Here is a 16472-nt window from a genome sequence, read left to right as displayed (position 1 = left end):
AGTATGTGAAGGGGATTAAGAAATAACAAAGTTCCAGTTATAAAAATAAGTCACAGGAATGAAAAGTACAGTGTAGAGAATATAGTCAATAATATTATAATAACTTTGTATGGTGATAGATGGTAACTACACTCATCCTGGTGAGCATTTGTAATTCACTGAGACCTCAACAAGGGTATTAATTTCTAAAAAGGATTATCTCCGGAAATATTTTCTGTCTTAAATCAAACTGTTCACACATTCCTTTTTGGGATATCTTTTACGTTTTAAATCAAAAGCCAGTAAAGTAACTGTATGAAACCCAGTGAAGTATTCCATAAAATACTTATGTATATAGTGTTTTGTAGTCACCAAGTGCATTTTTCGTATTTCTTGGAATGACTATAAGAGTTTATTATTGGGACTCAGGTAAATTGTCTAAGATCACATAATAGTAGTAACAGCAGGACTAAGACTCAAATGCATTTCCTCTGACTTCCATTTTCATGTCTGTTTCACCAGCTAAGACTGAGCAGTGCAGGCAAACACCATAAACAATGTAGTAAAGCAGTCAGTCATTTCTCGGAGAACACAGTAGCACTGCTTTTGTGGCTCCTGTAGACCTTATCCTGGAGTTATCACAGGGAGGAGTCCCCAGTTCTATAACTGGGGAGCCCTGGCTTCTGTCACTGCGTTATTCTTGAAAGATTTCCACAGGTTTTGGTGGGGTTTGGATATGGGAAGGAGCATCGGCACTGTATTGGAGTAACTGGAGATAACCAAAATTTCTGACAACCGAGATCATTGTGAACATCTATAGTCCTAAATGAAATGACATTTAAGTCTTTATAATTCATTTAAGGATGTATTTATTTACAAGATACAAATGTTTAATATTTAATAGGAATTAAAGTGCATAATTTTACAATGTTTCCAACTCTAGCCTTTATGACCAAATATACATATATTACACAATATATACACTATATGCAAGTATTTTACATTCATATAGCTAGAAAAGAATTACTTTTTGTGTACACTTTTTCACATTGGAGTTAACTCTAAAATTCTGGTAACATACCTTTTAAAACTGATCACAATTCCAAAACCCAGATAACACTCATTCAAAAATATCAGTCAATTGTCACTCACAAAATAAAATGCTAGTTTGGTTAAAAAAAAGTTTTATATACAGACATGATTGCTAATGAATGGAGACCCCTCCCCCAAGTGATACATTCCACATCCACATAATGTGTAATATATAATGCAATTCCGTTTTCATAATGGTCCCCAAGACTATTATGTTTCTTTGCAAACTGATATATATATGTGTATATATATCTCACTCTACGTATTTGGTATTCACTTATTAAAATATGCTACAATGAGATTTCTTGATTTAATTTCTCACTAAATCTACCATAACAAATTTTAGGAAGAAGTATACCATCATGTGACTTCTAGTGACCCCAATGACTTAAAAACTATCTTGTAGGAGCTATGTGCTAGTTCATCTCAAAACACAGAAAAATACTGCATTCTGCCAAATCCTCGGTCAAAAAGTGGAAAAACCATGATTGACTTTAAAGGAATTTTTTTACCTCAGTAAACAGTGCAGAAAATGGCCCATAGGATGAAAGAATTTTAAGCCTGAAGGAAAAAGTAGTTAATGGAGAAAGGCCTTGGTGCAACAAATCCCATCAGTGCTCAACTACAAAGACTTTTATTTTATAGTTCATATCCTTTCTGCAGTCTAGGCATTTTTTCTTTTGTCCTAACATATACTGCTCTGATCTGGTGATCAGAATTCTCTTTCAGTCCACTTCTCTGTTCACTCTTGCTTATTTCAGTTCCTAATTTTTTATTCCTTTTTACCGTATCAATAAAGAAAGTAATCTTCTTCTGGAAACATGATTACAGGGCACACACAAGAATGAATTGTACTAAAAACCCATGTAAATAATTTATGTTAAAATATTTAAGTTAAAAAGAACAGTCTCTATAAAAATTTCACTCCTATGGAAAAACAATTGGAAAATCAACAATGTTTTTACATATATACATATATGCATAAATTCACAGAAAGAGTTTTAAAAGTATATCTAGTGGTTTTTATATATCCTACTCATTTTCTACATCTGAAGAATCTATAGTAGATAGTAATACGAAAATAAAAAGCAATTTGATTCTACTAAAATCGGATGAGAATGAAGAAGTAACAAGATCCACTACCGGTGTCAATACAGTTCTAGAGAATAAGAACTGGTTAGCCACAGTTTTTATATTAATACATTCTTAAAGAATACAAAATTGAAGAATGAAAACATTAAGACATTCTTGCCTTTGAATTAATTTTAGCTTATAAATACCATGTGCTTAATCTTAGACCCGCTAACATGAACATCACATGATGTAGGAAATTTTAATTAATCTTCTATTCTGCATTATACAAGGATACCTGGCAAAAAATAAGACCTTTGTTCCTTAAAAGTTTATTTGCTCCTGTTGGTGCCTTTTCCTCTGGATGTATCTTGTCCAGAAAGATCTTGTTAGAGTTATCACAGATAATATTCTCAGAATAAGAACCTAAGGCTTTAAATATAATCATAAATGGGATCTACACTTTGGAAGGAAACAAACAAAAAAAACCTACCCTGTTTCCACAAAGTAGACAAGGGAAAGTAAAACAGAATTGTGAGCTCACGAAAGTATTTTTGATATAAGGTTTTTAGAAGGCATCAATGAATCTTTAACAACCCTGCAGTACTATGAAGTTTGTAGTTTATATACTTATGACTATGACAAGTACTCTTTTTAAAAAACCCAAATGTGTATTTATATATGGGGACAGGGCACATTTAAAAGGTTAATTCTTATAAAAAGTTTAGTAATTTTTTAGGTTGGAGTATTTTTTTTTTTTTTAATTGGGGTAGGTCACCCAATGAAGGTAAGTACACCAACCTGTATGCTGTATTAAACTTCATGGAAAATGAAATGTAGCTTGATGAAGTAGTGCAGATGTGCTTAATTCTCTCACCATCCATACCCTTTGCAAAAGGAAAAATGCTTTTGACACTTATTTCAATCCAAGGAATAATGCCCCCCCCTTTCCCTTCCCTATACCCAGAAATTTGAGTTATAGTATCATTTCTAAAAGTTAATTCTCTATATCCTTGTGGCTAGGGGCATTCTTATTAAAATTTCAGTATAAAAACATACCCTGAAGAATTTTATTGCTTGCATACATGATGGCATTGTAGATGCCATTATTACAAAAGTGGCTGGTGGCATTTTTCATTATTGAGTCCCACTTAAAACCTGGAGATAAGTCTGCACTACATTTCATACTTCATATACCAAATGGTAGACGTTCAGTAAAAGCAAAATTTAAGTTTAAAAAAATTGGAATGTTTTGTAATGAATAGCAGTTTTTATCAAAGTTTGGAGAAAGGGCACTTTGAAGATGACTTGGAAAGCACCAGATTAGGGAAAATAAAGAGTAAAACCTATATGGAATGTTGTTTTTAATTGGAAAGCAATCAATTGGTTTTTTATGTTCAATTTGTCATGCTGCTCAGGTGTCTCAGAAACCAAGACACATGATGGTTCTTGAAACCAATCACACTTTGATGTCTTTTGGTTTAGCTGGATGTTTACTAAATGCTTAAGAGTATTCCCTTGCCTTCCTCCAAGTAAAAGCACTAGTGACTCTTTATGAGAAACAGGTAAGCCTGCCTCAATGCTTCTCTTTGTGCTTGTCTAAAGAACACGGGGTGTGCCATGAAAGATGGTAACTGGATAACCAGAAATTCTCTTCTAGTACTATTATTTCTAATTTTTTAGAAAAATTAAAGATAATGGATAATGTTAAGGGCATGACAATATTCTTTTTACGTATTCTTTTGATAATCTAAATTAAATAACAATGATATTTACTGAGCCAAAACTTGAGTGTATCCATGTTACTCCCATTGCAGGATAACAATCTTCTCACTGTTCAAAATAGTTTTCAAAAACAATCTGGCCCATAAATCTTCTAAACTGGCCCTTATGTTTCCATTGCTCTATTCACAATTTACAAAAGTCATGTTCTCCTGATAATCCCTCTATGTCTTTATTGCTTCTCTTTTCTGGAGATTAAGAATGCCAATATATCACCTACAGCTATAGTGTAACCATCTCAAAAGCCACCTTGAATATATACTTTGTACATACACACACACCACCTCCCCGCATAGGATTTGCAACTAGAAAAGAGAAGTAATGTAACATTTCTTTCAGTGAGTCCCTGATGTGATAGGGCTTAAGAAGCTACACCATTATCTTTTTCTGATTCCAAATATTTGGTTTAATGTTAATGATCATGGCTGAAATTCCTTTTATAGAGGAAGGCAATCTAATTTTGTCAGCCATAATTAGTTTACCTTCGCCTTTGGAGTGGGGAAAAAAGGAGAGACTTCAAATATTTCTTAAAACAACAGGCCTGAATAAATGTGTGGCTGTCTTAAATTTTGAGTGAATCCATTCTACACTTAAGATATAACTCTTGGGGCACCTCGGTGGCTCAGTGGGTTAAGCCTCTGCCTTCTGCTCAGGTCATGATCCCAGAGTCCTGGGATGGAGCCCCACGTTGGGCTCTCTGCTCCGAGGGGAGCCTGCTTCCTCCTCTCTCTCTCTGCCTGCCTCTCTGCCTACTTGTGATCTCTGTCTGTCAAAGAAATAAATAAAATCTTAAAAAAAAAAAAAAAGACATAATTTTCAAAAGCCAAGATAGTGGGGTCATTCTTGTGGATTTCTAGCAGACTTAGGAATTTAAAAGTGATAATGTTTGGGGCTTAACAGGGTAAATGGGTAAAAAAATACCTAATCTGAGAAAAAGATTAACTTAAATAGCCAATTTTATGTGAGATCTTAATCACAACCACAATATAATGAAGAGCAGCCTTTGTGATAAGAAATCATGTTTTGACTATTAAGAATTCCCCAAATGATGGGAAAAAATGCTCAGACTCTCTTCAAACATCTTGTACCTCCCAAACCTACCATTAAAATATTGCTTTTCATTACTGTGTTTTCCCCCTCCTTTTCTTCACTGAGGTGGTTTAAAGAGTTGAGCATAAACTCCCTCTAATTTCTATTTACCTGCCCCTCAAACACAGGTTAACACATGTGAATTTCGTTTCCCATCTGATGAAGGCATAGGCCCACATAGTTATCTAAGTGTTAATTATGTATAGTCCTCATTTAACCATGCTTAATAGCCTTACAGAATAGAAAAACATTACAATAAACACAGTTTCCATATGTCCCAGTTCTATATAAAGTCAGGTATCTTGTACAGTTTAGGTTTCTGTGAACATTTTTGCACATGCTGATATTAACTGCTGCAACAATTGCAGGACTGTGAAAGGTAAAATAACCTGTGTGACTTCGACCACCCCAGTGGCCAAATACTCAAGACTGAAGCATTAATTAAACCCTCATAATATATTTAAATAGGTATTATTAGCACCTTCAAAGAGAGGCACTGTTTTAAATAGGCACAGAACGAAAAAAATAGTACTTTAAAAATACTGTTGGAACTAATATATCCCATGCCACATAAATTACTGCTTTTTCTTATTATAAAAATATCAATACCCTTAGATGTCAATCAGTTAAACATAAAACACCAAAAACATTTCTGAAATTGTTCAAATCCAAGATAAAACATGCTTTATATTTAAAAAATAAATTAGAGACAAATATGAACCTAAAGCTGAAGAGAAAAGCATGTATAATATAATTATATCCATATTTAATACTATATACACATAATTGCTATATACTTGAGATAGTTTCTTCTTAGGAATATTTCTACAAAAACAAGTACTATCTTTTCTTAGTAAGTTGAAAGTTTGAATGTCAACAATTTGTCCTTTTTGTTTTAAGAGACCTTACATTGTTTATGCAGCTTGAGCTTTATAAACTAAATTAAATAAGTTAATAGCCTAAACTGTCCCTGTATTTTTTTTTTTTAATACCACGGATCTATTTTGGCAACATGGAGGTATATCTTTCAAACTGTTACAAGTCCTACCTGTGAGGGAGAAGACATGGAAGGACCTTAGATGCAAGTGGCCTATTCTAACCTGATAGTGATAGAATCCATTGATACCATCTTCTTCAAGACAAAAGTACATATGCAAGGAATAGCTCATTAAAAAATGCTCCATTTTCACATTATTTCAAACTTTTATCGGTAGAATGGCTCTGCACATCAGTTTCACTAAGGGTACAGAAACATAGGAAAATAGTCCCCCAAAAGATGCATTTATGAGCCTATATTTTCCAACATAAAGTGCTAAGAGATGAATAAGGAGGGCTGGGAATGTCTTGGGCTGTAAATCTTGAGACCTCCATGTCATGGATGGTCCTGGAGTTCAGCATTCTAATTTTTTCTTAGGTTCAGCATGATCATCCAAGGTGGCTGGATGCTTGTTGGGACCATCTGGTGTCTCACCTGTGACAGCTAAAAAGATGATTTTCAGCCACTTCTGTTTCAGTTCCTCACTGTCTGCAGCAAAGCTGTGCACAGACTTGGACTGGGTCAGTTTGAAACTGTGGGGCAGGTCTGCACTCTTTGGCAGATCGTCCACAACGTAGCCGAGGAGTGGAATGGTGGCCTGGGCTCGGACGTCCTAAGGAAAAAAAACATGGTACACAGGACTGTGAGATGTATTTGCTTGTTATCCATGGCCCTTTGTGATCTGGCTCCCACTAACCCTTTCCCTATTGCTGTTCCACAAAGACACATGCTATGAGCTCTCTGTGGACAGAGACTGGGATCCAATGCTTAGCATACTGCCCAGACATGAGGTCACTGAAAATGTTGGCTGAGTGAATTAATGAATGAGAGCAGATACCTCAATCAGCCAAGATTCACAGACCCTACACCCCACCCCCTGTGAAGGAGTCCATTTAGCTCTTCATTCAGATGAAAAGGGGAAAGAATAATAGTTATCTTACTCTACAAAACCACCAAGCACTAATGATGATTTGATTACCGAACTGTTTTATTTGGTGATCCATTCATTCATGCACCAATTTATTTAAGGACAAGAAAAGGGTATAGGAAAAATAATGAAATAGAAGACACTATATACCTTGGTATTTTAAGTTTCTTTCATTTTTTTTTTTAAGATTTTATTTATTTATTTGAGAGAGAGGGTACAAGCAGGGAGAGCAGCTGAGGGAGAGGGTGAAGTGGGCTTCTGGCTGAGCAGGGAGCCCAATGCGGAACTTGATCCCAGGACCCTGGGATCTCTACCTGAGCTGAAGGCAGGTGCTTAACTGACTGAGCCAGCCAGGTGCTAAGTTTATTTCTAAAACATTTTTTTTACCAGCCCTTAATATGGATATAGGCTAAAATACAACAGGTACATTTAAGATTTTATCTATTTCCAGGTGAATGCAGGTGTTTTTCCACAGTGCCTGGTGCTGTTCTGGTTAGAAGCTAAACCTGCGTCTGTTACTCCCGCAGGTGTAGCTCAGGTTCATGTATACATGGTTCTTAGAAACTTGTTACTGGACAATGAAAATCTGAGGTTGATGTAAATTCCCTTTCCTCTCAAATTCCTTTCTTCTTCAGGTATACATCCATTCAGGAAAAAAAAATAAAACAAAACCCAAACCTATAATTATTTCCCTTCACCAAACAGGCTCCTTCTCCTCCTTGGCTCTTCCTCTTCACCCCTGCTTCCCATACCCCTTCCTAATCCAGCTAATCCTTTCTCAAATCACTGAATAGGAATGAGAGGGGGGAGAAGGCAAATGCTGCACAGGGTGAAGAAGCTATGGGTTATATCTTTAAAAAAAAAAAAAAAAAAGCTTAAAAAATAGTCAGTTTAAGCTTGAATTTTAGTTCCTAATTATTGTTCAACTGTAATGAAAGACAATGCAACTGTCTGAGCTCTCTTGTTCTATGGAGTAGTAATGGAAGGATTTTGAGTTCAGTGTCTCTTCACCTCCGCCTGTGCCCCAGGACCCCCTTCAGAAAGATACCGGTCAGATACCTGGGGGGCACCGTACATGTACAGCACAAGAGGGTCTTGTTTGGGGATCACACACCAAGCTTTCTGCCAAGGTTTTGACTTCTCCATATACTGAAGAAAGCTGCACACTACACTGTTTCCAGATACTTCTGCCGATTCAATCTAGAAAAATATAATGGAAAGAGAGTGAGAGAGATAGAGAACACAAAATGAACCAGGCAGAGAAGTAATTCACCTTAAGGGAATAATCACAAAGTACAATACATTCATCTAAAATTTCTCTTGGGAATGTCCAAAAAGGTTCATGGCAATGTTTATTTAAATACTCATCTAGATTTTTCATGAGCCACGGAAAATATTCAAGTGAATTTTAACTCTTTGTAGCACCAGACCTGAAATTTAAATAAAGTTAAACATTCACTGACTGCTTGCTATGCACGCACATTTTTTAGTTCACTATGTGTATTATTTCATTTAATCCTTACACTGACAATAAGAAGATACCCCTTCCCCCTTATCTATGAGGTTCAGAGATGAAGTAACTGTCCCCAGGTCACACATTTAGGAACGGTATTGCTAGGCATTTGGGTCTGGATCCCGAGCCTGCCCTTTTACCACAATGCTATACCAGCTTCAACTGTGTAACAGTGCAACAGCAAAAAGGCAAATACTGACCAGCAAGTTTTGTTCTGGAATCTGAGATAATTTAAAAGTTCTGAAAATGGCAACAATTCTTTGTAGACTCATTTATAGTTTTCTGCTTTGTCTCCTGATACCTATATCTCTGGTTAAAAAAATACAAAAACAAAACCCTTGGACTAAATGATAGATTTTATTATGCACATTAGGGGAAGCGAGTGGTTTGTTTCTATTTTCAATTGTTCTAATCATTAGGGTAGTGCTACTCAATGCCCACTGAACAGTGCTAGTTCAGACTATTTTGCTACACCTTCAATATAAAACATAGAAAGTAAGAGTAAGCACTTAGAAACTTTTAGAGCAACTGGGCTTTGTGACAACACACAGGCAACATAATTATGTCACAAAAATATTGAGCTGTGGTGATTTGGAAATAAAACTGGCCCTTCATCACAGACAGTTTAAGAAGTAGTGGCTGGCAAACCAGGGCCCACCAGCCCACCACTTGTTTTTGTATGGCCTATGAGCTAAGAATAGTTTTTAAGGATGAACATTTAAAATCAATTTGACGACAGCGAACACTAACTCTGGACTCCAGTTAAACGAACTGCACTCTCCCCTACTCGCAACGAATTCCAGGCTTATTGCCATATTATAAAAAGTTATACTAAGTTATTACTAAATTTTGAATTCTTTCAAGAAATTGTGAAAATATTTTTTTTTTCTTGTTATAGAAATAATATTCCGCTTTTCCTCTTGGCCTGAAAAGACTAAAATAGTTTCTCTCTGACCCTTTCTTTACTGGAGAAGTTTGTTGACTTTTGGTCTAGAGCACATAACAAACCCGCTGGCATGAAGCCAGTTTCAAATATGTGTGTACATGTGTGTGCATGTGCACATATATATATTATCTTGACCTCACATTATATATTTATTTGATTAAAAGGGTTAACCTGGTAACTTGTCCTCCCAATAAAGGTTTTTTGAGAAAACTACCTAGAGTTTTTTTATTTCATAGATACAGCCTGAAATTCATCCCTTAACACAAGTTATTTGACTCATTCCATTATGCCAGTTTCATCAGTTGCTGTGTTTAAGTCTCAAGGCTGTGCTCCTGGGAGCCAATGAAATGGGTCTCCACCTTCCTGCCGGAGAAAGCCCCATTTTGGTCTGCCTGTAAGCAACATATATACCCTAGAAGGATTCAGTTTTATACTTTTAGCTTGTCAGCCTATACTTTAACCTTCAATGGACACTTTTTCCAATGGATTCTTTTTCAGTTAGCAGAAATGACCTTTGTAAGCTTACACTGTATAGATGCTCAATAAATGCTCATTGATTCTTAATAAATCATGGAAATTCTTTATAAACCAAGTGTGTCTCTGACTTTAGATATATTGGAGTCTGATCATGAGCCTATTATCCTTCGCAGACCTTCCAGGCTATGTTGAACTTTCTGCCACAAAGGCCTTACTATATAATTTATTCCTTACATTAATGTCTTTTGAGTATAAAACTCATTTCAGATACAAGCTGAATTACAGTTCCCCGGCTTGGGAGGCTCTGACTTTAGTTTGAAAACATGAGTCAAATTCATTTGCAAGACATTTCAATAATATTTCAATGCAGTTACCAGATTAGTGTCACTGGCTATTAAATGATGCTTTTAATACAGTAAGTTGGTAGATATTTTCAGGTAATAAATACTTTAATATGAATTCTAATAATTTCAGACAATGGCTTTTGAAGCCGATATGATAAAATTGACAGAAAAGCTTTTCTATTAAAAAATATACCATAAGTTAGGCACCAGAAGAGACAATTAATACTCTAATATTTGACTATAGCCATCTTCACAAAAGCATTATATTTCACTCTCAAATGCACGTGATTAAAATATGGCACTTGTCCCTCTTCTTTCTACACAACTGAGTATGATCCCCAAATTCAGCAAGATAGGACAAAAGTATGAATCTTGCTTGTTCTTCAAATCTTCAAATTATTAAATATTAAGAGAAATAACAAAATATGCTTTTGTATTCTTCAGGGTTAAAAGACAATTCTACATTCCTTGCATAAAAATTTAAACATTACCAAACATTAAGTGTTCCATACCTCTAAAATTCCTTTTCTTTTTTTTTCTTCACTATCTGTGAATCCACTTATTATTTGATAACAGTCTTTACAAACTTTGTTTAATTTTCCACCATCGTATTCAAGTTGAGCTTTGTAATCAGAACACTTCCAACAAACCACCTTAAATTTAAAAAAGTGAATAATCAACGATTTGAGCAATAATCACAGTAATAATAAAAAAGAAAGAATTAAATATTTAACACAAACTTATACTAGACTAAGAACGCCCTATGAACATCAGGAATATATACCATGGTATTGTAATTCTGTTGGTGACAGGCTCTACTTGTTCACCCTTGTCTGCCTCACTCTAAAGAAGGTCTTCAAAGGCTTGGTCCAGACGTTTACCTTTCATACTTTTGGATGTTTCATCAATATCTCCTCAAATGAACTAATGATCTTGATCTTCCCTGCCCTCAGATCTCTCCTGACTCATCCCACCCCTCCTAACCTTTTCCCTTCTAGTGCTGCCTATTGTAGAAAATAGCACAGCCATCTAACCAGTCAAGCCAAGTCAGAAACCTAGGAGTCATCGTCTTCAACATCTCCCTCTACTTTGCCCCATAGAGTCACCATATTACAAAGTCCTGCTGATTTTATCTTGATATTTTTTCAATCTGCCTATTTTTCTGCATCTTCCTTCCACATCCAAGTTATCAATGTCATAATTTGGACTATTAGGTCTCATGACTGGTCCTTGTAGCATGCTTATTGGGATTCTTAGAGGAGCATTCTCTAGCCTCTATTTTAATAATCCTCCAGGCTATTTTCCAAACAGCACCAGATGTTGTCTTAAACATGCTAATCTGATAGGTTTCTCCTCTTTTTAAAATCCTTACAGTTTTCCTTTTGCTCTTAAAGAACAGATTTATCCCCATGGCCTACCCCTCTTCCCCTCTGTATCCCCTGTGACACAGGCTTCTTAGAGCCCTTGAAGTGTCTCTCATCTCTGCTTCAGTGAATTAACTCTTGTTCATCCTTCAAATGTTGACTCAACTCTCACTTCCTCAAGACTCCTCTAACTTCCAGAATGGGGCACTATCTCTTGTCACTATGCTATGAAGATCCTTACTCTTCTTGATATACTGATTCATTTTTAACCATATACTTGTACGATTATTCACAGTTTATGTTTGTAATTCTCACTAGGCTATAAGCTCTGTGAGAGATTGTCCTTGTATACTTTGCTCATAAGGCATCCCATGAACATTTACAGAATGCCAATAAATGAGTACTGTGCAAATGCTTGCTATTTCTTAGTGAAAAGTATTTTGTTCTGATTACTACAGGATAACTGTTAGGAAAAAAAAAAAAAAAAAAAAACCTTCCAGTTAAAAAAAATTATCTTCTTGGCCATAGCAACTTTTTAGTGGCTGTCTCCTGAGGCAAAAGAAACAAAAATAAAAATAAACCACTGGGGACTTCATCCAAATAAAAAGCTCCACAGTGAAGGAAACAATAAAAAAAAACTAAAGGCAACCAAGTGAATGAGAGAAGATATTTGCAAATGTCATATCTGTTAAAGGATTTGTATTCAAGATGTACAAAACTTCTAAAACTCAAAAAATGAATAATCTAATTAAAAAATGGGCATAAGACATGAATAGACATTTTTCCAAAGACATACAGATGGCCAACAGACACATGAAAAGATGCTCATCATCAGGGAAACAAATCAAAACCATGATGAAATATCACCTCGCACCTGTCAGAATGGCTAACATAAACAACGCAAAGAAACAACAGGTTTTGGGGAGGATGTGGAGAAAGAAACCCTCCTGCACTACTGGTGGGAATGCAAACTGGTGCACCCACTGTAGGAAACAGTATGGAGGTTCCTCAAAAATTTAAAAATAGAACTACCCTATGGCCTAGCAATTATACTCAAAGATTACAAATATATTAATTTAAACAGATATATGCATCCAATGTTTATAGGAGCATTATCTACAATAGCCAAACTATGGAAAGAGCCCAAATGTCCACTGACTGATGAATGCATAAAGATGATGTGGTGGTATGTGAGCACACACGCGCACACACTCACCCCCTCTAGAATATTACTCAGGCATCAAAAAGAATGAAACCTTGCCATTTGCAATGACATAGATGGAGCTACAGAATATTATGCTAAGCAAAAGGAGTCAGAGAAAGACAAATATCACAGGATTTGACTCATATGTGGAATTTAAGAAACAAAACAAATGAGCATAGGGGAAAAAAAGAGAGAGAGGGCCACACCAAGAAACAGATTTTTAACTATAGCAAACAAACTGATCATGACCAGAGGGAGGTAGGGAAGGCACTTAACAGTGATGGGGAGTAAGGAGGGCACTTGCTGTAATGAGCACTGGGTGTTGTATGTAAGGGCTGAATCACTATACTGTGCACCTGAAACTAATACTATACTATATATTAACTGGAATTTAATTAAAATCTGTAAAAAAAAATTATCTTCTTGCTTCTAGAAGCGTATTTTCCCAATTTATAATAAACTATTTATGAACATATAAATATTAGTAAAACTTCATTTGGGTTCATAGCATGTAAATTCATGATAAAGAACTATTCATTGTTTTCTCAAAATTACAATGAAATTACTGTTGGATTTGGAATTAGACATGCCTGCATCTGCACATTCATATCAGCTACCACCTTATTTATTTCCAAGTCACATTATAGTATTTTGGTAATCCACATTCAAATACTCTTCTGTTTGTTTACTGAAGGTAAGACTACCAGTCAATGCCTGAAATCATTTCAAGCAAACTCAATGACAGATCAAAAAGTCTTACCACGAGGAGGGTAAAAGTTGTTTGCTATCAAACTGAATTTGATCACAGAATTGTTTCACTGAGAGAAAACTCAGGAAAAAAAATGGAAGAATAAATCTGCAGTAAGAGAATAATCTAAAAGAACTATCAATACGAACTGTTTTGCACTTTAGCATACTAGTAATATATTAAATCACAGCACTACAACGCCTACCCTTCTCTGTTTACTTGTCACTTTTTAGAAGAAAGTATATCACCTTCAGCTTGGTTTACAAGGCTATCCCAAACCTATTATCTCTTTCCTACTTCATTTCATGCCTTCTTCTTCCTCACGCTTTCTATATGAAACAACTCAAATCACTGAAAACCTGTCACCTGCCTTCTCTGGCCAGAGGTACTGAATTTTGTGAGAGAACCACCTTGCCAGTAAATGGACTGAGTGTCCCTTTACATGCATAACCATAAACCTCTAATGGGCACAGAGCAGTCCACACCTGTTCCTTGGGGACGCTCACTCCCCTGCCCAGAGACAACTATTTCATACTGAGCCCTCTTTCTTGACTCTTTCCCCCTCCACTCTTACGCCCTTTTCTTTCAGCCCATGACTCTTCCTCATACTTCAATGACAACACAGTTATCATTTTGCTGAAAATTTCCTACCACAAAATCAAAAACACACCCACATTTGCACCCATCATTACCTTTTTCTTTTTTGTTATAATGGAGGGAAGTCTCCTCTCCCAGCAGAAGCCTGAACTTCCACTTATGCTATTTACATTCCGTCTCTTGCTTTCTCAAAGACATCAACTCCTTTGGTTATTATTTACTGATAACTATTTCTTATGCCACAGTTCTACTTACTCATCGGGCTCCTGCCTCATGACCTCTGGCACCTCAAGAGCAGATCCAACCTTCTCCTATCTCAGGGCTTCTGACATAGAGTGCCACTCCACACCTTTCCCACCTCCCTTGGCATGGTTAGCTCCTTCTCACCCTCATCAGCTTAAATAACAACCTTCAGATAGGTCTTTATTTTTCTTTTCTTTATTATTATTTTTCTAATAAGGAGACAGGGAGAGGGGAGGGGCAGAGGGTGAGGAAGAGAGAGAATCTTAAGCAGGCTTTTTGCTGGGGCATGGAGCTGGACACAGGGCTTGATCTTATGACCCTGAGATCATGACCTGAGGTGAAATAAAGAGTCAGATGCTTAACTGAGCCATCCAGGTGCCCAAGGTCTTCATTTTTCTAAGTAAAAGTGGTTTTAAGTCCTCCTACATTATCATTATTCTCCATTCTAACCTCTTCATTGTCTCTTTATTGTTTTTATAGTAATTTGAAATGCTTGTCTATTTACTTGACTTTTGTTATTTTCTCCATTAGAATGTAAGATATGTGAAGAGGGGTATCATTTTGCTTACCATTTTTCTCCAGGACCCAGCACAGTGCTTTGCAAATAGTCATCACCAAAATAAGTTTATCAATTAGGTGGCTGATTAATTAAACAACTTTTTTTTGTCTTTTCAAACTTGATGATTATATAACACCTATCTAGTTACTAGCAACCTTATGATCATTAAGAAATCTCACTTACATGTCCACATGCTCGACAATGATGCCTTCTTCTTGTCAGTGCATTGAAAGACTCTTTGCATTTCATACACATCGTTACTTCGTTATCTCGGATCCATCTTGGAGCTCTTTTCCCCAGCTCAGCAGTCTAAATAGGATCGAGTTTTAATAGAAAAAGCTGTCATTTCCATCTATGTATTTACTTATTTACTTATTTATTAAAAAGCACTTTGACAACACTGCTCATATCTTGCTTTGAAACTCAAGACCTAGGAAAAGAAATAAAAGGTGTAAAGAAGTTTAAGCACCACACAAAGGCACTCACTATTGTATTCATGTAAGAAAGAATGAGATTCTGTCTAAATAGCCAGGTTTGGCATTGCAAAGAGAAAAGGCAACATAAGCAAATGATTAGACAGATCTGCAACTGCAAAGAGAAAAGAACTTAAAGAATTCTTTTCAACTTACAGAAACTTCTGACTGCATGTCATTATCCTTTGCAATTGCATTTCTGAAGGTTTCATGCCTCTGATGGAAAGCATCAATGGTGTCTTGAAGAGCCTAAAATATAAAGGAGATTCAGAGCACACATTAAAATATCACATGCAAATTAATGAAAATGCTTTATCAAACAAATGTCTGTGATGTAAGAATGATCTTAAAAATTAAATGACCTTGTTCTGATGACAATATGTGTACACTCTTATATGTGCATGTTTGTACACACAGACGAAGGTTACCAAAAAACAAAAATAAAAAAATAGATATATGGGTTACCTTAATCCATTCTTCTTTGTCTTGCTCAGAACTAAAACAAAACAAAATTCAAGTGAATACAGAACATTAATGAGTTACACCTCATGAATAAAACTATGCTTTAATGCTGTTCCAACTTTCTGGAAAATTCAGGGATGCCTAGGAAGGAGTTATAATAAAAATTAAACAGAATCGCTGGCAATCAAACTAATGCCGTTTTTTTTTTTTTTTTTTTTTTTTTTTTTAAGAAAGTGGGTGGTACAGAGGGAGAGAGATCCTTTAAGCTGGGTGTGGAGCCCGACTGGGGGCCTGACACATGACCCTGAGATCTTGAACTGAGCCGAAATCAAGAGTCAGTGCTTAATCAACCGAGGTACCCAGGCATCCCTGAACAAATAAATTCTTTTAAACAGAGTTTTATTATCTTTAATTTTTGAAAAAGATCTTATTCATTTGAGAGAGAGCAAGCGAGCATGGGGGGGTGGGTGGAGACGGAGAAGCAGACTCCACGCTGAGCAGAGAGCCTGCTCTAGGGCTCTATACCAGGACCTGGAGATCATGACCTGAAAAGGAAGGTAGACAC

General features: G+C 36.0%; 1 protein-coding gene across 1 annotated transcript in view; it reads right to left on the bottom strand.

Annotated features, from left to right (window-relative positions):
* Positions 1-831: 831 nt before the first annotated feature.
* The window catches only part of FGD4 (FYVE, RhoGEF and PH domain containing 4), a 205269-nt gene continuing 189628 nt past the window's right edge, over positions 832-16472 (bottom strand). Inside the window, exons 13-18 of the mRNA XM_082742459.1 lie at positions 15911-15941; positions 15602-15694; positions 15156-15281; positions 10770-10910; positions 8037-8177; positions 832-6662 (exon numbers count right to left, since the gene is read on the bottom strand). Of these exons, the coding sequence (XP_082598585.1) occupies positions 6405-6662; positions 8037-8177; positions 10770-10910; positions 15156-15281; positions 15602-15694; positions 15911-15941 (790 nt within the window). The 3' untranslated portion in view covers positions 832-6404. The remainder of the gene's footprint in view (positions 6663-8036; positions 8178-10769; positions 10911-15155; positions 15282-15601; positions 15695-15910; positions 15942-16472) is intronic.

Source organism: Mustela nivalis (genome assembly GCF_964662115.1).
Source record: "Mustela nivalis genome assembly, chromosome: 7".
NCBI classification, from domain to species: Eukaryota; Metazoa; Chordata; class Mammalia; order Carnivora; family Mustelidae; genus Mustela; species Mustela nivalis.
This window is presented reverse-complemented; position numbering and strand designations above follow the sequence as displayed.